General features: G+C 34.4%; 1 protein-coding gene across 3 annotated transcripts in view; it reads left to right on the forward strand.

Moving 5' to 3' along the window:
- PRKD1 (protein kinase D1) overlaps positions 1 to 25423 on the forward strand; it is a 404980-nt gene that overhangs the window by 344903 nt on the left and 34654 nt on the right. For all 3 annotated transcript variants that reach the window (XM_023501195.2, XM_003756126.2, XM_031952271.1), the window contains one exon: positions 4038 to 4144. In XM_023501195.2, coding sequence (XP_023356963.1) covers positions 4038 to 4144 — 107 coding nt within the window. The remainder of the gene's footprint in view (positions 1 to 4037; positions 4145 to 25423) is intronic.

The following is a 25423-nucleotide window of genomic DNA, read 5'->3' on the forward strand; positions in this document are numbered from 1 at the left end:
TACTCTCTGTGTGAATTTGAGGTCATTTTCCTCATTACAAAATGAAATTGATCTTTATCAAAGGTGTCAAACCGGCAGTTGATGCTAACAACTCTCCCAAGTGTTCTCTGAACTAGGTTAAAATCCAATTAGGAAATATTTAACAAAATAAAAATATGATAGAAAAATAATGTTACTGTGTTTTGTTTTTTTTTTTTTCTGTATATGGGCCTATATACAATTTAGTGACATTTGAGATGGATGCCACTAATTTAAATGATCTTAAAGGTCCTTCACAGTTCTAGTGTTACAATTTCACAGGAATCCCTGATAAAATTAGAATAGAAAAAGCATTTACTCATGTTTTCACCATTCCTTCACATTTACACAATTACCTGAAAGATATAGAAAATGCTTTGTGGATTGGGAAGCAGTTAGGTGACAGAATGGATTGAGCACTGGGCCTGAAGTCAAGAGAATATGAGTTCAAATCCATCCTCAGACACTAGTTGTGTGATTCTAAGCAAGTAACTTAACCCTTCTTTTTCTCAATTCTGCAGTTCACTGTTTGACTGTGGTAATGCATTTGATTCAGCATAGAAGAACCTTGGTTCTTCTCCCTCAATATGTTTTCCTTTCATATATTGACATAGACCAGTATCTCACACCATTTACCAAGATAAGGTCAAAATGGATACATGACCTAAATGTAAAGAGAGATATTACAAGAAAATTAGAAGGACTTGGAACATATTACTTATTAGAAATCATAATCTCAATGATCTTAGAAAAATATGTAAAGATATTAAGAGATATTTTGTTGTTATTTATTGATACAGAATAATGAAAAGTAAAATGAGTGGAACAAGATAGCATTATGTACAGTAACAAAAATATTGTTTTAAAAACTTTGAGTGCATAAGTCATTTTGACTCATAAATATCTAAGAACATATTTAGACCAGTAGGATGATTTCAGAAAGGCCTGGAGAGACTTACATGAACTGATGCTGAGTGAAATGAGCAGGACCAGGAGATGATTATATACTTCAGCAACAATACTATATGATGATCAATTCTGATGGACATGGCCATCCTCAGCAATGAGATGAACCAAATCAGTTCCATTTGTTCATTAAAGAATTGAACCAGCTACATCCAGCAAAAGAACTCTGGGAAATGAATATGAACCACTTCATAGAATTCCCAATCCCTCTATTTTTGGTTGCCTGCATTTTTTATTTCCTTCACAGGTTAATTGTATACTATTTCAAAGTCTGATTCGTTTTGTTCAGCAAATAACTGCATGGCCATGTATACTATATTGTATTTAACTTATACTTTAACATATTTAACATGTATTGGTCAACTTGCCACCTGGGGGAGAGGGTGGGAGGAAGTAGGGGAAAAATTGGAACAAAAAGTTTTGCAATTGTCAATGCTGAAAAATTACCCATGCATATATTTTGTAAATAAAAACCTATAATAAAAAAGAACATATATGAAGAAAGATGCTATCTATATCTAGAGAAGAAACTGATAAATAGAAATATGTCTAACAATAACAATCTCTGTGGGAGGAGAAAAGGAAAAAAAATATTTTTATGGCACCTACTATGTGCCAAGCACTATGTAAAGCTCTATGAATATTATTTCATTTGATCTTTACAAGAACCCTGAGAAGTAGGTGCTATTATTATCCTAATTTTACAGTTGAGGAAATTGAGGCAGAGATCAGGTAATTTACCTAGTAGGGTCACACAACTAGTAAATGTCCTATTTGGACTCAAATCTTCCTGACTCCAGGCCCAAGACTATCCACTGTCTCTCCTTTCTGGGAAATGTATTCTGTACCTAGTCAATATTGTGAGTAGCCTGAATGTTCATTAAAATGATAACTGGTAGACCTAAATAAGCTATATATATATTTTTTGTTTTGGGAAGGGTTGTCTACAGAGAGGGCTATTTTGTTTACCAATGATAACCTTTAAGAATACAGAAACTATCAATAAGGAGAGATTTGATCAAAGATGCAGAGTGGTAATCGTGAAAGCCTTGGATAAAAAAATAGTCAGTCCAAGTGATGCCTTTTAATTAAAAGAATATTAAGTGACTTTAAAAGGAAGGCCTCCAACTTACTTTCTAGATCTTCTATAGAATTTATTGGAAAATATGGAAGAAAATTGAATAGGATTAGAGGGCATGGGTGGGTGGTAATATTCACCCTTGTAGTAAATTAGCACATTGACAAGATCATGGCTCCACTGAAGCACTGGATTTTGTATTAAATCAAATTTTCAGTACTCTGGGAGTTCTATTAATTTCCATTTTAAAAATACTTCCATGCAAGTAGCTTATAACTCTACTAATGTCCTACTTCAGAGCCATATTATGGCAGATAAGTAATCATATATATATATATATGTATACACACACACACACACACACACACACACACACACAAAGTTTCTAAATGCAGAGACAATTAGAAGGAAGCATAAACAAATAGGATAATTTTGAATGTAACAAGTAGAGTTTACTTTATACTTATAATAAGCATGGTGAAATAGTCACATATTCATATTTAATATTTTTATGTTCTTTATAGTATAGAAATTATGTTATTTGGTGTTTAAGTTCAAAATAAAGCATGTGTGTTATGTTATATTATGTATTATTACCAAATCTAAAAGTCTTTAAATATGAGCCTAATCATACAAAATGAATGTCATTTAAATACTAATCTAGCTAAGAAAAAGTTGTTTGTGGAATGATGAATTCAATTCAGAAAAAAAATTTGATGATGTTCTATTATAGGATATAATCACCACCTTTACTTAATTTTAATTCTCCAGAAGAAAGGACACTAGATTTGGAGTCACAAATTCTTGGTTTGAATCCTAGCCTTCCTACCTGCCACCCTTGGTTACCTTAAATAAGTTCTGAGCCTTAGTTTTCTCACCTGTCCAATGAAAGGGAGGTTCTCTTAGATTCATATAGTTCCAGATCTGATCCCAGTAACTTGATTTTTTGTGTGTATTCTTTTTATATGGGGAAAAGCAAATCTATCAAAATAGATTCAATTCAGTGCCCTCATATTTACTGATTTCACAGACATTCTGTGTATAAAGGTTTACTATTTCCCTTCTCTTAAACATATACAATTTAAGATTCCCAAGCTCCCAGATACCCCTTTGCAACTGGTTTTCCATTAGCTTCTGGCCTTTCATATTCATTCTAACAAAGTTTTCCTCTCCCTCATTCATACTCTTTATAATATGCTTTATAATTTCCCTTTATACTATACTTAGTAACTCAGGTAGGGTCATGAGTACTGCCACATTTCATCTAGTCCCAGTGTCAAAGTCTTAACCCATGAGACTTCATTGTGATCTTACTGACACAACTATTTTCCAGGGCTCTTAAATTCATATCTTTTTTATTTGAATTGTAGATGATTGTGAATTATGTCTTGAAAAATCAGGTAACAGAGAATATCTAAATGAACTTGGTCAGAGAACAGAATCATTTTGAATATGAGTTCATTTTATTAGGGAGATTATTCTTTTCACAACAAGATTCTAGTTTTTACCATTGTGATCTCAGAATATACATTGAAATTTATTTTCCCTTATAATTTCTTGGGGCAACTAGATGGTGTAGTGGATAGAGTACTGGCACTGAAGTCAGGAGGACCTGAGTTCAAATTCAGACACAGACACTTAATTCTTCATAACTGTGTGACCCTGGGCAAATGACTTAATCCCAATTGCCTCAGCAAAATGATAATAATAATAATTACTTTCTTTGCTTTTCCTCATAAAATGAAAAGATAAAAAATTAGTCAAATTCATAGAATCATAGATTCAGAGCTGGTAGAGATTAAAGGCTATCTAATCTTTAGAACCTTTCAGGGAACACCCATTTATGTTATGAAATTTCTGCATCGTCCCAAATAATGCCAACAAATTTACTTGCCAATATAGATATCATTTCTTGGGTAATAAGGAACAGTTTATTTTTGTGTTAACATTTCCCTTTATCACTTTCTTTTTGTAGGAAAACATCGTAAAACAGGAAGAGATGTGGCTATTAAAATCATTGATAAGTTAAGATTTCCAACAAAGCAAGAAAGTCAACTTCGCAATGAGGTTGCCATTTTACAGGTACTCTTCCCCCTTTAATTTGGATTATAAAATTAATGTTTGAGGATTTAGCCACTTACTAAAACTATTTTAAAGTGATTTAATATCTATATTTCTGTGACTCAATTGCATGTTATCACTTTAAAAGAATAGAATCAAAATGTAGTCAACTGCCTCTTCAGTTCTTTCCTAGGGACAGTCAGCAGGTATGCACACATAGATCTTTAATTTGAGGGCTTTAATAGTATTATGTCATGAACACTAATTTCAGGAGTGGCATTTCAATGTGTGTCCACCATGGACATGCTGAGACCATTTTATACCACATTATCAATGACCTTGCCTTAATAAACATACCTCCTTTATGCTGAGATAATTATATACCATTTTGTACATCACTGTCAGCAGTATGAGGTAGATGAGTAAAAGAAGCCTGAAAATCAGATCATCTGCATATTATTAATCCTTTAAGTATCTCTCAGTATGTGTTCTTTTCCTTTTATCTTAAACAAGTCAGTTGCTTTTGCCTCTCATTTCTCCTTCTCTACTACCTCAGATGCCCCTTTCACCCTACCTACACCATTCCCACCCCCCAGTAATAAAAGTCCAGAATCTAGTTTTGAAACAAATAATTTCTTTGTTCATAGCCTATCTAAACATTAACAAACATTAAGACAATATCTCCAAGCAAAAGGGGAAAAAAGATTTGGACCATTAGACAGTTATTTTGTGAATTTGATCTATGTTGAGATCTAGTCTGGAAAATTTAGGGCTCCAAATGCCCATTCTCTCTATAATTTGCTTTAATGATCTTCATTTCTCTTTGCTTACAAAAATATGCCCATGACCCACTAACCTATGTCATTTATTGGTATGTTCAGGCTATCGTTTGTAAACCAAAGTTGAATGATTATATTTGCTGCTGGTACAGTGTTTAAAAGATATTCCTTTCATGCGATGCTGATTGCTATCACAGTATTCCAGATGTCCTTACTTATTGCTTCAACTATTAACATCTACCTGTTTTCATAACTCCAAGAAGCAATTTCATAGTTGACTTATATTAGGGTCACATACCCAGTAACAGAACTGGAGTGACTAAAACGAAAGGTTCTATGTTTGGTAAGATATTTCAATTAGCTTAATTCTATTATACTGCTATAGTACCAGATTTTCTACAAGACAGACCTGAGAAAGTCTGATCATTCTTATAGGAAGTATTTCAATTCCAAGATTGTCAGTGCATATTTTTTCCAATGGTAAGGTAGCATAAATAGCTCATTAATAATATTAGTTATTATTTTGAGACCAAGTTACCCTGTCTTACCCAAACTTGAAATATGTCAACCACTCATGGGCTCATCCCACTACTAAATGACCTGCTTTGTTTCTTATCTAGGTTTATTTGCCCTTCTTTTGACCTCCTAATGGCCCTATGCTCCAAAGATTAAGTAAATTAATATCAGACTTAATACAAATACCCAATACTTTAGCCCTACTTCAGCCGTTGAGCTCAAATGACCTATCATCTTCAATAATAAAGATGGCAAAAGTGAACCACTATGCCTAGCCAGTATTTTACAGTATGCAAATGCATTAAAATCTAAGCATGGGCAAGTTCCTTACCTGTAGATTTTGGTTTTACTAAAATTGCTGTCTTGTCTTTTGAATACAGTGACTTGTAGTTTCTGCAGTGACATTTGAGAAAACTTTTACAAAGCCATTGGCCTTATCATTCAGTGTTAATTTAACACAGCCATGATAATCTTTTGTATTTTCAAAAGGATCTGTTCATAACGTTATGTGTCCCTTAGTGATGGCCTTCTTCACCTGGTTACCTTTAACTTGGTTTTCTTACAAAAGAAAACACTTAATTTCTCTAACTTGAAAAACAAAGAAAAATTTTGACTCATTAAAACTTAATAAGCTGGTCAAAGTTCTATTTTTCAAGCTGACTAATCATTCAGTATATTTTTTGACAACTAAGAAAATAGTTTATTACATTCATGCATATGTTACATAACAGAACATTTTCAATTTTTACCATTTTATTAATAATGAACTGATTTTTTTCTCAACACTATTTTTCCAAATACATGTTGTAAAGTCTGGGCTAGTTCCCTGGAGGCCTCAGGATCAGCCAGTCAGGATAAGTAAAAGTCCTTGGTCTTTAAGGGGAGAAGTGAAAGAAGCAGGCAAACTGCCAGGAGTTTTGCCAAAGATCTCTTCTCGATTCTGGAGTCCAGAATCTCCACCTTTCTCCTCCTTATCCTGCCACCAAGTGACTCTGGCCTGTCCCACCCCACCCTCTAATCCTTGTCTATGATTATCTTAACACAAAACATTGAGCCAGTATCAACTGTGAGAAGAGCCATTTATCCATACATATGCTAATAGAGTCATTGTCTCATATGGAATAGGTAATTAGTCTTAAGTGCTCGATTGTCTGATTCAAGTGCACCTTTTCATAGTTTCAGCCCTTTCTAACATGTAAAGATAGTTTTTCAATATTCATTTCTGTAAGATTTTATATTTCAGATTTTTCTTCCTCTCCCAGATCTCCTCTCCCAAGACAGCAAGCAATCTGATATAGGTTAAAAATGTACACTCCTTCTAGACCTATTTCCATATTTGTCATGTGGAAGAAAAATTAGACCAAAAGGGGGAAAAAAAAAACGCAAGAAAGAAAAAGCAAACAAACAAGCTGAAAATACTATGCTTCAATCCACATTCAATTTCTGTAGTTTTCTCTTTGTATGTGGATGGCATTTTCTATCCCAAGTCTATCATAATAGTCCCAGATCACCACAATACTGAGAAGAGCTAAGTCTATCATAGTTGATCATCACATAATCTTGTACAGTGTTCTCTTGGTTCTGCTCACTTCATTCAGCATCAATTCATGTAAGTCTTTCCAGTTTTTTTGAAATCAGTCTGCTCATCATTTTTTATAGAACAATAATATTCCATTACATTTATGTACCACAACTTGTTCAACCATTCCCTAATTGATGATTCCCCAGTTCCCCATTAATTTCCAATTCCTTATCACTACAAAAAGCTGCTACAAACATTTTTGCACATGTGCTGTGGAGACCTGGTCTATGTACCTGTTGTGCCAGTGTTCCCAGACTTGCCTTGTGTACTGGGGCTGAAGGCCTCATAGCTGGCCTGCCGTGCTACTAGCCTGCTGAGCCAAGACTGAGGGGCTTTGATTTCTGATCTGTGCTGTTGCTAAGAGCCTCCTGCTGGCTTGCTAGGAGACTTTTTACACTGGGCTACATTCCCGTTTTATCCAAGAGAAACAACGCTTTCCTGAAGTTCTGATTATCTTTACCTAGACAATTGTTTCTTCCCATTTTTTTGTAGGTTCTGTCACTCCAGAATCCATTTAGAGGCTTGATTTAACGTTGTTTCTGAGGGAAACTGGTGAGGGTTCAGACAACGTACTGACTTTTCTCTACTATCTTGGCTCAGCCTTAATTGTTCGATATTAAGATCATCTGCTTTGCTGGAACAGGACTCTACCCTTTGTCAGGCAAGAAGAATACTCTTTGACTTGGCAATATACTATCTCTATTACCCCCTAAATTATAGCAGAATTCTAGTATACCACAATATGACTAATTTTCAATCACTTAAGCATTCAACAAGCATTTGTGAAGCAGTGTGCTAAACAGTGTAATATAGTGGATAAAGTTGATAAAAGAAGACTTGCCTGGCTTACAGCTTACAGTTCACAGCTCAACTCTTTATACAACTCTTCTAGTTTCCTATGCCAGTTTACATATGCCCTGGGCAAAAGCCACCTAAATGTTCTGGGACTATCAAGTCAAGTCAACTCTCATTTATTAAATATTTATTATATGCCAAGAATTGCTCTAAGCACTGAGAATACAAATATAAGCAAAAAGAAAGATGGTCCCAGTTTTCAAGTGGATTGCATTTTAATGAAGGAAGACAACACATAAAAGCAAGAAGTAATCATGTCATGGGAGTGTTATGAGCCAGAACTCTGTACATGATACAAGGATTCTTACAAGGTGCTAACTCAGTGGAATTGATGAGACAATGGTTATCTAGTTTAGCATGGTGATTAATAGTTCTCTAGTTCAGTACATGTACTTAGTACTTAATATACTTCTACAAAATTCACACCTACGATGATGTTATTAAAGTGGAGCATATAAAGTGGGACAAACTGAGCCAGAGTCAGAGCCAGAGAACAAGAGGACTGGAGGTAGGAGCTCAAATTCTGGGAGCCAAGGAGAGAGATTCACTCTGTCTCACTCCACCTTGGTGGCTGGCCTCCTGAATTCCCTCCACTGAGACTAAGCTAGCCCAGGCCCCAGGCAAGGAGATAATAAAGAATTTGGGCTTTAACACCTGGCTATTCTTGTGGTGATTACTTGGCTGAAGTAATTACAAAGGCTGGCCCAGAGACCTACAGAAAACCAACCAGAACACTACTTGGGAGAGTGATGGTGAAACCTAGCAAATGAGGGGTGGTGGAGCTGGGCCATTTCTCAAAATTGAGGCTCTGGTAGCAACTCATCAACAAGAAAAGGAGAACATGGGGTTAGAGAGAAAAGGCAACTTAGTCTTGGTTGTGAAGTCTGGAAACTATGATGTGTGGCTCAGAATGTTGAGTGGTCACCATTTAATAAAAAAGCTGGGGAGATCTCTAGGAGCAAAACAAAAGTTTATTGTTCGATCTTGTGGGAAGCCAGCATCCCTCCCATCAAGCAAGCAATCAAAAGGAGGAGGCACCTTTTGGGACAGGTTTGACACTTAATAATAGGGACAATAGTCCCTAACACAAACACCCCTCCCACCACTGACCCTCATCCTCATTGGCTGACAGTCTTACATTCTAAATGTAGTTCTTGGGAACTACCCAAGAAATTGAACTTGGCCAATAAGTATATAGTTGCCCATATTTGATTGAAGTAGGGAGAAAATGATATCATGGGAGGATAGCAGGAAGGGAACCCAGGAATGCCCTTGAATCAATGCTCAAGGACCTTCAGGCTTACTCAAGTAGATGAAGCCTTACTCAACTTTTACAACTATCTTGAAAGATCTCACCTCATCTAGTTCAATTAGTTGCAGAAAAGAAAACAACTTGCATTAAAGAGAGTTTCCTGAACCAAGAATTCCCATAATCAATGAGTAAACACTTAAGTGTTTATTAAATGTCTATTGTATGCCATGCATTGGTCACTGTGCAATAATATCAAAGGCCCACTCCCTGTTTGTTTCCTTATATGACAGGTGGTAGTCTGATGGCTAGTTATCTAGATAAAGAGGTGAGTTGGTTTCTGCCCTCAAGGGTCTTACATCTTTCTTTTTGCAGAGATTGTTGTTGTTTGTCCTTTGTTGGTGAAAAGGACCAAGACATCAGGGAGATGATAACATGACCTGAAAGTGAATTGGATTTAAGTGAGGGAGGGCGAGGCAAGGTCACCTGCCTCACTCTGTCCTCCAGAGCCATCTGGGTGCAGTGGCAAGATATAGATCAGGATGAGTGAAGATGGCCCTGGATGCAGTGGGAGACTGAGGCCACACAGCACACATTCAGTGATTAAGGCTTGGTAGCAACTGAGGCAAAGAACCTCCTCCTTCACCTAGTTAAAATAAATCCGTAAATGAATGAATCTGGGAGGGGAAAACCCTCAGAGGTTCTGGCCAGAGCAGAAATGACTGTTATTTACATTTGATTTGAGGCAGTCAGGACCTAAACAGTGACCAAATGGGGTTTGGCCTAGGATCTATTAGTGGCCAATTAGAATTACATTGGTTTTGGTTTAAGGCCTGGTCTATATGAAAGAAATCTAACCACTAAATCCCAAGACACCTTGGAAGGGTTCATGGTACAAGACAAGAGAAAAAAAAATTGCTTTTAAGAGTATCTGTAGGTAAGGGTATGATATACTATGGGGACAGAGGGAGGAAAGGTGGGAAGGAGGAAAAGAAGAGAAAGAAAGGAAAGAAAGAAGGATGGAGGAAAAAGGAGAGAGGAAGGTAAGGAGGGAGGAAGAAAAGGAGGGAAGGAGAGAAGGAAGGAGGAAAGGAGGAAGGGAGGCAAAAGGGAAGGAAATATTTTCTGTTTCCTACCTTTTGAAATCATCATCCTGTCTCTCATACCTTTTGCCAAACTGTTCAGATTGGAGCTGTATCCCCTAAACGAGATTTTTTTATATTCATTGAGGGAGCCAGCATAACTCAGTGGAAAGAATATTGGATTTAGCACCTTCATAGAGAGCTCAGTTTAAATCCCATTTTTATTGCTTCATATTGTTGTGACCTTGAATGAGTTATTTCTGTGTAACTAAGGTGGAGGAGGTCATGCGTATTTCTAAAATGAAGTCATTGAGTTCAATGACCTGTAAAATTTATCATCCTATAATTTCCTTTTCAACTACCAATAATGGGTCTGTAACTTACTACCTTTGTACCCTTGAGCAAATCAATTCCCCTTTATGAATTTCAATTTTCTTATCTTTCAAATGAAGAAGTCAAATATCAAATAATTTCTAAAAATCTGTTCCAATTCTAAATCATCATAGTACCTGAAACATAATAGGTGGTAAATAAATGATTCTTGACTGATATTCAACCTCTTATCTAATGGGTTTTCCTCTATACACAACATGGTATTTTAAAATCTTAAAGTTTTAAACCTTTAAAAGTACCTTAAAGTACCATATTACTTTAACCTTAAAAAATCTTAAAGTATCATTTTAATGTTATTATTATTAATTGTTGTTATTAGTGTCCCTAAATATTTCCTACTCTTAAAAAATTACTCAATTTTTCAATCTCCTTGAGCTACCATTATCCATTCAATTAAGCACTTACTACATACCAGGTACTCTGCTAAGTGCTGGAGATACAAAGAGAGGCAGAAAACAGTACTCTTGCCCTAAAGGAGCTTATGTTCTAGTGAAGGAGACGATATTCAAATGATTATTTACACATAAAATATAGATAATATAAATGGAAGGTAATCTAAAGAGAAAGGGACTAGGAAAAGGGCTTCTTCCAAAAGGTAGAATTTGAACTAAATGCTAAAGGAATAGAGAAACTAGGAAGTGTGGGAGTAGAAACATTCCAGGCATGAAGGAATCTATTGTTTGTTTTTGGAGTCATGTTCAACTTTTCATCAATCCATTTGGGGCTTTATTGACAAATATAGTGCAGTGGTTTCCTTCTCTAGCTTATTTTATAGATGAAGAAACTAAAGTAATCAGGCTTAAATTATTTGCCCTGATTGATACAACTAGGAAATGTCTGAACCAAATTTGAACTCTGGAAAATGAAGAAGAACCAGCTACCTGATTCATGAAGGAATCTAGTTCAAAGGTAAAAACAGAAGAGTCAGGAAATGGAGTGTCATGTGTGAGAAAGTGTCATATGTAGGATATCCTACATATATATGTAGGTTACAGCTGATCATGTAAGGTATGTAAAGGGGAGCAAAGTGTAATAAGACCAGAAAACTAGGAGAGTGTCAATTTGAAAGTTTTAAAATGCCAAACAAAAGATTTTATATTTCACCTTAAAAGCAATAGAGAGCAACTGTAATATATTAAATAAAGAGAATGATATATAAGAAAAATCATTTTGACTATTGAGTAAAGGATGAATTTGGAGTGGGGAGAAACTTGAGGAAGAATGCTAATTAGGAAGCTATTTTAGTAGTCCATATGAGAAGTGATAATGAGAATGATAGCTATATGAATTGGTGGTCAAGAAGGAAAGTATTATGAGTGAGAAATGTTATATAGGAACAAAATTTTGGAGTAACCTCTTGTAAGGATTCCAGAATGATACCAAAGTTCGTGATTGGGAGAATGGTAGTACCTTCAGCTGTAGTAGGGAAGTTAGAAAACAGAGAGGATTTGAGGTAAAACATTATGAGTTATATTTTGAGCATGTTGAGTTTTAGATGTCTTGGACATTCAATGTCCAAACTTCAATTAGAACTCAGAAGAGACATTAATGCTGGTTATTTATATGATTTCTGGTTATAAAGATATAGGAATCATCTGCATAGGCATGATAGCTAAATTCATAAGAACTGATAAGATCACCAGGTGTGACCACATAAAGAAAGGATAACTTTAGGGGACAGCTTAATAAACATTCAACCAAGAAGACTGAGAAGTGGTTAGAGAAGTAGGATGTAATGTTGGCCCCAACAACCTCCCCCCCATAAAAAACTGGTTAAGAGTATCCAGGAAGAAAGAGAATGACAAACAGAGATAAAGTTTACAGAGAGGTCAAGAAGATTATGATTGAGAAAAAAGCCATTATTTAATATTTTAATTTGATTATTTAATGTTTAATTTGATTTAATATTAAATTTGACATAAGCAATTTCCAGGAAAAGAACTAAGTGGTGTAGAGATTGAAGGTTGCAATTAGAATGAAGAAGAGGATTAGGCTTCCTAAGAAGGAACGATTAAATATTGCCACCAGGCCAAGGAAATTTAGGTTTCTTGAACATGAAAGTGGAATACTTGTGGGTGATCACATCAAGAACATAACTATCTTTGTGTATGAAGTGGAGGAGAATTGAGTAGACTGAAAGACTAGGAAATTAGGATAGTTGAAGAAATATATATGCTAAAATTTCCTACTACAAGAAAGATTACCTAGATGGTATAGTGGATGGAAAACTTATCTTCCTGAGTTCAATTCAGAAGTTGCAACAGAGAGAAAGAACAGGAGCAAGACAATATACTTATTGAGGAAGGAGAATTTCTTGGGAGTTGACCCCCTTTTTTCCTCATTTTCAAAACCAGACTTTTATTCTTCTCTTCTTCCATTTGCTTCTCAGCTTTTTGCATTGTGGCTTTCCATCCGTATCACTCTACTGAGTTTGATTTCTCAAAGGTTATCAGTGATCTTTTGACAGCTAAATCTGTTAACCTTTTCTCAAGTTTTATTCTTATGTGACCTTTTTACAGCTTTTAATGCTGTCAATAACTGTAATAGTCTTTTAATTGGTCTTCTTTCTACAAATTTCTTCCCTCCTCTAATACTTCCACACTATCTTCACATCATTCTCACTCTGGCACAATTCTGACCGTGTCACTTTCTTGCCCAAAAACTTTCACTATTCCCTTCTTCCCTGAAAGATAAAATAAACTCCTCAGTCTTTTATTTAAAGCCTTGCATGATCTGGCTCCCTACCTTACCCCTATAATAAAATTCCATGTTACTCTTCTACAAACATTCTCTGTTATTATCAATCTAACCAGACTTTTAGTCCTTCTCAAAACTTAGGATCATATTTTTCATCTTTTTGCTTTGGAATCAGCTGTCCTCCATATTTGAACTTATTGTTTCCTTGTCTCTGGCTCTCTTTATCCCAATCTAACTAACTATAAGGCTCAGCTCAGCTTCCTGACGTACTATTTTCCTGACATCCTCCCAGTTCCCCAAAGTTGTAGTGTGCTTTCCTTGAACCAGTTACCTGGCATGTGAGCACCATCTCCAATTGTCCTGATCTATATCTTGCCACTGAAACCAGATATTTGGAGGGAAAAAAAATGAGGCTGGTGATTTTGCACAGTTCACTTGAGTCCAATTCATTTGCATGTCATGGCATTACCTCCCTGATGTTATGGTCCTCTTCAAAAACAAAGGACAAACAACTAAACCCAGCATGTGGTATAGAGCACCTGTCCTAAAGTCTGGTGCTCTACGCAACTCTCCTGACAAAGGAAATGGTGAACCTGTGTCTATACCAAGAAAACCCCAAGTGGTGACACAAAAAGTTGGATACAGTTGACCAGTTAAATTTATCCTTCCATCTCCTGCATCCCTTAGTAGAACACAAGATCCTTAGTCTTTGCATCTCCAGGGGCCAACATACTATCTTTAAATAAAGTCTACTTATTAAATGTTTGTTTCATTGAATTGAATGAATAGGATAAAGCACAACACTGTGGAAAGGCTGATAAGTTTATTATTAAATGTGGGTTTATGTAAAACAAACTTGTTTTCTTCACACTTAATCCTCCCTCTCATCTCTTTTTGTCAGTAACTCCCATTTATTCATTACTTTTTTCAGAACCTTGAGGTGATCTTCCACTTTTCCTTTTCCCTTCTATATAATATAATACTGTAACAATAAGAATACTATTAAAATAATATGTTATTATATTTTTATTGATATTGTGTTACATATAATTCAGGTTACCATTATCATTCCCCTTGATTTTCACAGTAGCCTCCTAACTGGTCCTCCTGACTTCTTTCCCCCTTCAGTCCATCCTCAAACTTCTGCCAAAATGATCATTTTTATGCATATATTTGTTCTAGTTACTCCTTTGCCTCAACAAATCAAAGGCACACAAGCTAGAAGGAACCTTAAACATCATCTAATCCAATCAATCAATCAATCCATAAATATTAAGTACTTGCTAAATGCCAGGAACTATACTAAGCACTGGAGATATAGAAAGAGGCAATAAACAGTCTCTACTCTCAAGGAATTTACAATCTAATAGTGAGACAACATGGAAACAAATATACAATTTATATATAGGATAAATAGAAAATTATAAGTAGAGGTAAGACACTGGAATTGAGGACTGAGAAAGGCTTACTATAGAAGGTGATCTCATTAGTTTACCAGGGAAGAAACTAAGAAATTGGAGAGGTTAAGTGACTTGTCCAGTTACAAAGAAACTGAAAAATTTTAAATCTTAAAGTATTCTTTAAGACTTCCTATGGAAAGTTCCAAGTTCTTATCCTGTTATTCTACTGTCACCCTACTTGTTCAGCCTCATTTTGTAGACATTCCTTTATATTGTCTGTGCATAAGCCAAATTTTGTTTATGCTATTTCTTATGTCTGTATTGTTCTCCCTCCCTCTCTTAAATGGTAAAATTCTCACCTATCCTTTAAAGCCCATTTTAAAAGCCTTGGGGAAATATATGCACAATTTTGGACTTGTGCTTTTTTTCTGCTAGCATCCTGTCTCAATTTATATTTAATCTGTTTATCATATTTCTTGAAATATTTCTTTCTGTGTATTTTATCACTTGGAAGAAGTTTTCATGAAAGGATACCCTTAGGCAAGAAACCTGGTGTAGCTCCAGATTAATGGCTCAGCAAAAAGGAATGGAATTTTTCTTCATCCAGTCCAAATAACAAAAGCTATAGAAAGTGTTTATAAAAGAGACAAGTTTGCTACCCAAAATTAAAAGCATAAAAATACATTTTGACAATTAGAGAATTATTTAACTAATTAATATGGAAAATAAGAAGCCATTTTTATATGTTGTCCCCACTCTTTTTTCTACTTCATTGAAAAGATATAACTTCCATATATTTTTAGTTAATTGTTGAACAATCAATTAGATTTTGCTTATGTTCGTGTGTACCTACATAGATATTTCTATATACAAATATATCCAAAGAATATATATCTATATATTCTTTTTATGTTTTATTGCATTTTAATACTCATTTATAAATCCCAGAGGAGAAAAAATTATGGCAAAGAGTATTAAGGATTTAAAAATGCAACAAATTAAAGTCCATGACAGGATGAGCACACCATCTGCATGATGTTAACCAGGACAGCATAGTAAACAGAAAACTAGCTTTGGAGCCAAGAGAACCTGGGTAGATTTTTGATGGAAAGAGCCATACACATCCAGAGAGAGATCTAAAGAGACCAAAAGTGGATCAACACTAGTATTTTTACATATCACCTGTTGTTGTTGTTTGTTTACTTGTTTTTAATTTTCTTTTTCGTGTTTTTTCCCCCTTTGACCTGATCTTTCTTGTACAACATGATAAGTATAGAATTATGTTTAGAAGAATTGTACTTTTTTTCTGCACATGATTGCTTGCTGTCTATGGGATTGAAAGAGAAGGAAGGAGAAAAAATTTTGAACATAAGGTTTTGCAAAGGTAAATGTTGAAAACTATCTTTGTATGTATTTGGAAAAATAAAAAAGCTATTTAAAAAACACATTGTTCTTCTGGCTCTGATCATACTATTCTTGATCAACTTATAAAAAATTTCATTTTTGCAATATTGATATTACAGTATATGGTGGTGATTTGGTTTTGCTTACTACATTTGCATTAGTTCATATAAGTCTTTCCATGTCTCTTTGAAATCATCTATTTCCAGAGAAATAGACATGTGAGATAGAATCTCAGGCATTTTTCTAATTAGTAATGATTTGGAGTATTTTTCCATAGACTAGAGATAGTGTGGTTTTCTTTTTTGAATGGCTCTTATCCTTATAAATTTGAATCAGCTACTACTTATATGTATTAGAAATAAGAGGTTTGTTTTTGTTTTTTTTCCAGAGAAATATGCTGTAAAGATTTTTTCCCAATTGTTTGTTTGCTTTTAATTTTATCTTTAGTGGACTAATTGAAAATCTTTTTAATTTTATGTAATCAACATTATCTGTTTCTCTGATAATTTGTATCGGAAGTTTGTTCATGAAATTTTAACCTCTCATCGATAATTTTGCCTATGTTTGCCTAATTTGTTTATTACATGACCTCTTATGGCTGTCACATATCTATTTGGAGCTTCTTTTGGAATGAATTGTGAAGTGTTGTTAAATCTTAATTTTTTAAAGACTTCCTGTTCAAGTATTTTGTTTTTGTCAAAAAGTGAGTCTTTATCCCAGGAGCTGATTGAATACTAGATACACTTACTTCTATGTGTTTTATATTTAATCTATTCTACTGATCTATTTATTTTTTTAACCAGTATCAAATTCTTTTGAGGAGTTTTTTTTTTTTTTTTTGGTGGTATATTTTGATATCTAGCACTTCTAACCCTTCTTAATTCTGTATTTGTTTTATTTCCCTGAGATTTTTAACCTTTTTTTCTTCCATGTGACTATCTAAATCCTCATTATGTATTATTTTTATCTGTATTTTATGTTCCTAGTTTATTTTAGGTCCAGGAACTCTGTCTTATCTAAATTCTGTCTTCACCAACACCTAACGTGATGCTCTGTATACAGAGGACCTATGTAAATGTTAGTTGGATTTTTTAGTTTGCTGAAGTACTGTCCTATATTATCTCTTTTTAAAAAGTAATATTGATACCTTTTTAAAATAATACTTTCATTTTAGAATATGCCCCTTCTTTCAATGAATCTTTCAAAAAATAAATCAGCCCAAAAGATTAAGATCATCTTTGTCTACCAGTGAATATAGTATTCCATATTCATAGTTCTCTACTTCTCCAATTTAAGGAAGAAGTTACATTCTCTTATCTCATCTCTATGCCCTAGGCTATCTTGATGGCATTCTGGTTCAATGACTACTAATACTCAGCTGTACTCCTGTCACCTAACTTAAAACTCTATCATGAAAAAAATCTGCTTTTGTTCTTCCTAACTTTGGAAATTCACATTATAGCGTGGTACATTGCAAGTGATTAGAAATAAGAGTCAAAAATAAGTACTGATAATTAATCATAGACCAGCCTCAGTCATTATGTGGCAAGTGAAAATGACTATAATAGCCTCTGGTGATGTTTTGATTTTTTTTTTTTAATTTCCCACTTGCCCTTGTAACTTAAACAGAGCTTCCTGGTTCTGAGTGGGTAGGAAATAGCACATGAGAGATTATTTTCACACTGCCTTCCACCTGGTTAAAAAAAAAATCAGGAAACAGCATGAGAGCGCCTGGGCAAGTGTTATTTCCTATATAAACATCTGCTGCTACCTGCTGTTTAAGGGAAAGATTGATAGTCTGCAGCAGTCTTGGAATTTAAAACTGGGATAAGGCATTCCCAGAAGAAATGTTGGGGAGAATGACTGAGAGGAGGCATATGTATGAATATGAATATGTATGTGCCTGGATATTTGTGAATATAGTTTAGCTTAAGTCTGTGTTTAGAAATCTAAAGCTGATTTCTCTCACATATTAAGGCCCTGGCTTATAACCTCAGAAATTAAATTCTTTGAAAAGCCAAAATGCAAAGGACACATATTTTCTTTATTATACCAGCTATTAAAATTATATTATTATTAGAAATTATTAGGAAGATACTAGTGAGTTTGCCCCCTTTAGTGATAGATAATTTAGCAGCGAGCCAGAAATAAAAGCAAGAAAAATAGGCTACGTATACAGAAGATATATTGTATCTAATGCAGGTTGGCTTTTCTATTCTATATTTACATTCCTGGAAAGTATACTGCTTACATAAGTGAAGTTATCCACAGTATTCAGTATTTCTCCTTTTGTTGTGTGTTCCACATACAGATGGTATAGTGTTGCTGGTGAATAACCTTTGTTTTCTTGGTGTTAACTGTTAGAACACAATTAGCAGGAGCAGTAGAGAATTTAGAGACATCTCCATTTCCAAATGTCCATATGCACTATTTGTGCCTGAACTGTGGTAGTGTTCCAAATTCATTTTGGTCCTAGCTTAGCAGTAGATTCATGTACACAGAGAAATGGAAATACAGTGTTAAACTATAACCTGTAAACTGAAGTCTCTCACCATTTCATTCTTCATGTAACTTCAGTGTAAGAAGAGGACAAAGGAGTTTTCCTCTGCTGTTTCCAATCAGTTCAGTTATCTGTGTTACTAGAAGGAGGACATTAGCAGCTGACATGAATGTCTCCTTTCTGAAGGTTTTTCCTCTGCTCAAAGCTTTTCCAACTTCTAAGAAAGAGAAAGGGAAGTGGTACACTTACTTTAGTACAAAGTTTAGTCTCTTCTACCAGTCCCACTGAAATCTGCCCTCTAAATAGATATTTACCTAAGCGTGTGATCTTATTCAAGTGAGTACTCCTAAATAAGGCATTTTAAGTTCTTTATCTTGGCTTAATAAGCACACAATTAAATTGCTGAAAGATGAATAAGATAAAGCATAACAAAAACATTTTTACATACAATTATCAGAGGGGGTTGATTCATCTAGCAGTTGCTGTTTTATCACACACTTCAATTTTTCTTCTTTTGATTGACATGAGTCCTTCTTTCCCCCAACTTGATCAGATGCGACTCTTTATACAGTATCTCTGTCTAACTTAGGCATAAACAATAATCACCCAAAGCCCTCTGTCTGTCTCAGTCTGATTCTTCTGAACCCTTTCAGAAGATTTACTTACAAGTCAGGTGTGTTTCAGTCTTCACTGAATCAATAGCCACAGCATAAAACTGAAATGATACAATGCCTGAGACCAGACAACAGTTCTTGCTGCATGCAGTCTGAAGACTTGCCCACATTGATTTTTTAACAATAACAATTCTTACCCATGCTGGTATCTCTTATTGGCACTAAAGCTATTTTCTTTGTCCATCCTATAAAAGCTTTGGAATTTGAGTCCAACTCTTTTCTATGAGACATGATATGTATTTGGATGTCATGTTGTGATTTTCTAAGTAAAGAAAGGCTATCATTGTAGGGATGACATAGTTTTTTTTTTTTAATATGTTGACACCAATTGCATTGTTTTGAATTCTTTAAATATGAAAAAAATAAAATAGGTATATCAATTTTTCACCACTTGTATTTATCAAAAGTAAAAAGCCAAAAAAGAAAACAAAGCAAAGAATCTCCCTAGTGCTAAAAAGAAATAAGTAAAATAAAAGAGTATAACATTTTAAATCAGTTTCAGAAGCTAGCAATTATTTGCTAACTCTTACCTGCAGGATACTCTTCTAGATACTTTCAAGTCAACAGTAAAGAAAATTACATATCATATAAGACAGTCATAATGTTGAGATTGGAGTACTGGACATAATATCAAGAAGATAGGGGTTCAAATGTTGCCTTCTTCTCTGTTGACTGTGGGCAACCTAATCTCTTTTTCCTTATTTATAAAATGAGGAATAAAACCTCCAGAATCTACCTCACATGGTAGTTGTGAGGTTCAATAAGAAAATAGAAAATTAATATCATAATAATTAATATATGCATATAAAGTATTTTACAAATTTCAAGGACTATGTAAATGTCATTTTTATTGTCTCTACTTTTTTCTGTATGAGTTCTTTCCACAAATTAGACACTATAATTTCTAGATCATTGAGTGATATACAAGTGATAATAAAAATGTGTAGGAATAAGTCGACAAGCATTTGGTAATCTCCGGTTATGTGTCAGGCAGTGTGCCAGGACCTAAGGAAAGAAAAACAATATAGAAATAGACCAATGCAGTTCAGTAGCTTACACCCTATCAGAAACATAAATATATGTGTATACAATGGATAAAGTGTAAAAACAAAGTAATGTGGGGAGTAGACACTGGGAGGAGGAGTTGTGGTAAATAGGAAAATGAAAAGGAAGACAGTGTTCTCTTTTTTTTTTCCTAACATAGAATGCTGAGAAAGGTGAGAAACCTTTATTATGATGCTGCTGTTTCAGTATGTGTATGTAGATAGATAGATGGATGGATATATGTATGTATGTATAAAGCTCATCCAAAAAAAAACCATTGAAAATTTCAGTTTCTTTCTCATCTTTTTAATATGCATCTCCATTGGAAAATTTAGATCATAAATCTACCACTTCTCAGTTTCTCTACTGCTTTGTTAAAATGAGTTCTAAAATACTGTTCTAAATTAAATAAAGCTTTCCTAACTTGCTGACTTTCACACTTTTCTTCTAACTCTAGAATGGTATCAATAAATTTTAAAAAGGGGGAGAAGAAAAAAACTACCCATTGATTAAAGAAATCAAAAGTAGCAATATCAGGCAATATTAATGTGAAACTCTGCTTCTGTCCTCAAACTTTCTAAGATCCTTCCTCTCCCCACTCTCAGGTGAGAACTTTTCCTAATCTTTCACAGGAAAAAAAAAAATTAAGACCATTCACCACAAGTTCCCTTCTACCTCTATGTTCTCCTTCAATCCTGTCTTAAATAATGAAGTGATCTTCTTACCAAGACTAACTCCTCTATCTATTAAATAGATTTCATTCCATCTTGTCTTCTTCAATAGACTGTCTCCTCCGTCATTCCTACTTTCACTTATTATCATCTTTCCCTATATGTTGGCTCATTCCTCCTGCTATACAAACATTCACATCTCTTCCCTATCACTCATTCCTACTGCTATACAAACATTCATATCTCTTCCCTATCCTCAAAAAAATATTCACTGATCCATTCCTGCAAATTAGCTCCTTGTAGCTAAATGCCTTGAAAGGGGCATCTACAATCCTCCATTTTCTCTCAAAATCCTTATATTTTTAACCCTTCCAATCTGGTTTTTAAACTTATCATTCCAGTGAAACTACTTTCTCCAAAATTAGCATTGATCTCTTTCTTGCCAAATCCAATGACCTTCTCTCACTATTTATTCTCCTTGACATCTGCAGATTTTGACCCTGTTGGTTACCCTTCTCCTTCATATGTCCTTCTCTAATTTTTTTAGGACAATACTTCTTCTTATTTCTTCTCTTATTTTTCTGACTACTTCTTTGCTGGATCCTCATTCAGATCACATTGTCTACCCACACATAATATCCCCTCAGGAGGTCCCAGTTCCCAAGGATTTAATTGTCATCTCTATGCTGCTGATTCACAAATCTATCTTGATCTCAAACTCTCTTTATCCCAATTTGCTTTCAGATGTCTTAAATTGAATGTCTAAAGCACAAAACAAATTTCACTACCTTCCTTATTGCTGCAGAGGGATAACAATATCATTTTCCAAGTGTCTCAGGCTTATAATGGAGTTTTTTCCATCTCACTCTGTCTCCCTCCTTCCCCCATCCCAATATCCAGCCACTTGCCAAGATTGTCAATTTTACCCCTGCAATGTCTCTTATATACACTTTTTTTTGCTCCTTTCATTCTGCCATCACTCTAGTGCAGGTCCTAATGACCTCATACTTGGATTGTTGGGTGGATCCACTTTACTCAACTCTCACCTTACTCCAATCTATTCTTCCTTTAGTCACTAAAATGATTTCCTAAAACAGGTTTGATCATGACTCTCTTACTAAATGAACTCCAATAGATCCCTATCGCTTCCAGGTTCAAAAACAAAATATGTTTCAAGCAAGCCCTTTATAATGTACCTCTCTCTATTTTTCCAATCCTCCTTTCCCACTCATCCCCCTCTCCTAGGACTTTTCAATCCAGTAATCTGGCTTCCTGGTTGTTCAACAAAAAAGATGCTCTATCCCTTGGCTCTCAACCTTTTCTCTTGGTGTCCCCCATATTTATAATGATCTGCCTCAATTCTGCCTACTGACATTCATGGCTTTCCTTATGTTCCAAATAAATCCTGTCTTTTATAGGAAGTCTTTCCCAAACCTCTTAACCTCAATGCCTTCTCTCTTTTGCTTATTTCCCATTATTCTGTATATAGATTGCTTTGCATATATTTGCTTCCATGTTGTCTGCCCATTAGGTTTTAAGTTTTTTGAGAGCAAGGACTGTCTTTTGGTTCTTTTTGTATCCTCAAAATGCTTAGCATAACCCTGGCTTATATTAGTCTCTTAATATATGTTTATGAATTGATGAGCCCATTTTGTTCCAAATAATAATAAAAAAAAAAAACAGAGTACATCTAGTTTTTTTCTTCTCCCCCTTTTTAAAATTTATTGATACCATTCTAGAGTTAGAAGAAAAGTGTGAAAGTCAGCAAGTTAGGAAAGCTTTATTTAATTTAGAACAGTATCAAATTCTATGGGATAATTTCTTGATTCCAAAAACTAAAGAATTATAAACTCTTAAAACCAAGGAAGTTTAAATTCTTATGAGATTGAGTTTAACACAAATCCAAGAAAAAGAAAACTCATATAATTCATTAACTAAAAATAAATTTATTTAAGTTTTCTTTTCTCTTAGATCATTTTTCTTGATCTCCCCTCAAAAATGTTTTTTAAAACTTGATTTTCCCAGTTATATTTATATTTTCTATGTAACTCAAGTGAAAAAAAATTTAATTTTTATGATATCCAAATGATATTTCCTCCTAGACTTTTAAACAAATTACTTATATTCACCTCATGGATATGCCATCAATCTGTTATATGTGAATGACACACTATTCTTTTCTATGCTGGTCCCAATCTTTCATTTCCTGAAAACCAGATTACTTAAATGTAACAAACAGATGGTCAGAGTTCCATACATTTGTTTTGCCATGAAATTGGGTCTTTGAATTTCTGGGCAACATTTGATGTGCTAACAAACATATTGTCTATTCCATATTCTATATTGCACTAAACTTCAGGTGTTAAGGCCAATGGCCTTCTTTCTGTCCTTTAAGTAAATTGGTTAATCTGGAAGTTGTTAAGAAAATATTTAAGTCATTAAGTGATTCTATTTGGAAAGCAAATGCGTTAATTGGAATAGAAAATGCACATTATGAATTTGTCATATTAGCCAGTTCAGTGAAGGCTTTAGTGTTTTTTGGTTATTTGTTTTTGTTCTGTTTTTTTGTTTCCCTGGAGCTATTCTAAAAAATTTTAAAGATATTTTTAGAGTATCAAAGAGATAGAGAAATAAATAGACCATGTTGTTCTAGTGTTCTTACCTTCACCTTTCCTGTGACCATCCACAAATACAGCATTCTCCAACCTGCCAAAGGGCATCTTTTTTTTCAGTAATGGAACAAGATGATCATCAGTGAATAGTTGGATACACATGCTCTTTATTTTCCTTGCCTTTGCTGCTTTCAAATATAAAAAATAGATTTGGACATTTGAGTCCATTTAGTCACAATAGAACTAGAACCATGAACTCAAAAACAAATAAAACTCATTCTAGTGGCCTTGCCCAAAACATAAAGAATGTTCAAAACACCTTTTTTAAATTGCCTATTTTTTAGCAGAGGACAGTGCAGATAATATCTTAGTTACAATCTTTCAGCATTGAAAGGACTTCACAGACATGGGTATTAACAATGTCATGAACAGATTTAAAAAAACAAACAAAAAAACAAAAACCCACCTCCATAGTTTCACCTAAAAGACTAAGAATATTCTTAGGTATAATTACTATTCAGCAGGTAAAAGACCACTAATATTCTTAGTTTTAGTTACCAAGTTGGCCACAGTAGCTTGAGAAAGCCATCTACTAAGGTAAAAGAAAGTTTGTGATCAGCATTGATAGAAGGAGCCTTTACCCAGATGAAATTGTGGGTTCTTGTAACATGGAAGTATATATGGGGAACACATATACAGACAAGATAAAGGCACATACACACAAACACAATTCTTTAGTCTGGCATTCAAGGTCATCCACAATTTGAGTGATCTTTCTAGTCTTATTTTATTCTACTCCCTATTGGACATTCCTGTGGAATAGAAACAGTTTTTGATCTCTTCCTGGATCTCATCCTGTCTTCTCTACTATTGTGCATTTATTGTAGACTGTCCCCTTATCCCTAAAACTCCCTTCCTTTAAAATTTTTCTACCCATTGAAATCTTCTTATTCTTTAAGGGCTCACTTCAGATATCAGCTCTGAAATTTTCCTTGATCCTCTACTTGAAAGGGAGTAAAGATGGTTCCCTCACATTTTTTATGGCACTGGATAACTCTCTTTCACACGTTCCAGTCTAACTTATAAACAGTTTTCTTACTGCTCCTCTTCAGTGGCTTAGAAGCTTCCTGAGGGCTCAAAATATAGTTTCTTTCTTTGTTTCTCCAGTACCTAGTACAATACTTTACACAAAACAATCTCTTCATAAACCTTTTTTTACCCTTGTCATAAAGTAAATTTGCAGGTTTGGCAAGGTTCATAAGCCTTGGGATCAGATGCTAATTATTGGTTGTTCATTGATCACCATCTATAAAACCCAAGAATGAACATTATCTTTAATTAACTGTCAAGACTGTAAATTTCCCCTTAGGTCCAAAGGATTACAAAGATTCTCAAAACATAGCTTAGGTACCACTTCCTATATCAAAGTTTCTTAAACTGTTGAGTCACAACCCTAAATGAGGTTCCATAATAATGTGGGGGCATGAAAGTATGATTTGTGATTAGTAAATGTTTGATTTGTATAACTATTTTATATATCTATATGTCTGAGCTTATGTAAAAATTTCTTTGATAAATGGAGTCACAAGTGGAAACAGTTTAAGAAGCTCTGGTCTACATGAAAGATTTCCTTCTTGTGGAATACTTAGTCTTCCATGCCAAAACAAAAAAAAATGCTTTTGTTATTTCTTAATATTTTGTTCCTCTTAATTAAACTCAACAAACATTTATTATTAAATACCTACTATGGACTAGGCCATAAGGATATAAAATTAAGGTCTCAAAGCTTATATTCTATTAGGGAGATATAACATGCACAAAGAAGTAAATATGAATCATATA

This window comes from Sarcophilus harrisii, chromosome 2 (genome assembly GCF_902635505.1).
Source record: "Sarcophilus harrisii chromosome 2, mSarHar1.11, whole genome shotgun sequence".
Taxonomy (NCBI): domain Eukaryota; kingdom Metazoa; phylum Chordata; class Mammalia; order Dasyuromorphia; family Dasyuridae; genus Sarcophilus; species Sarcophilus harrisii.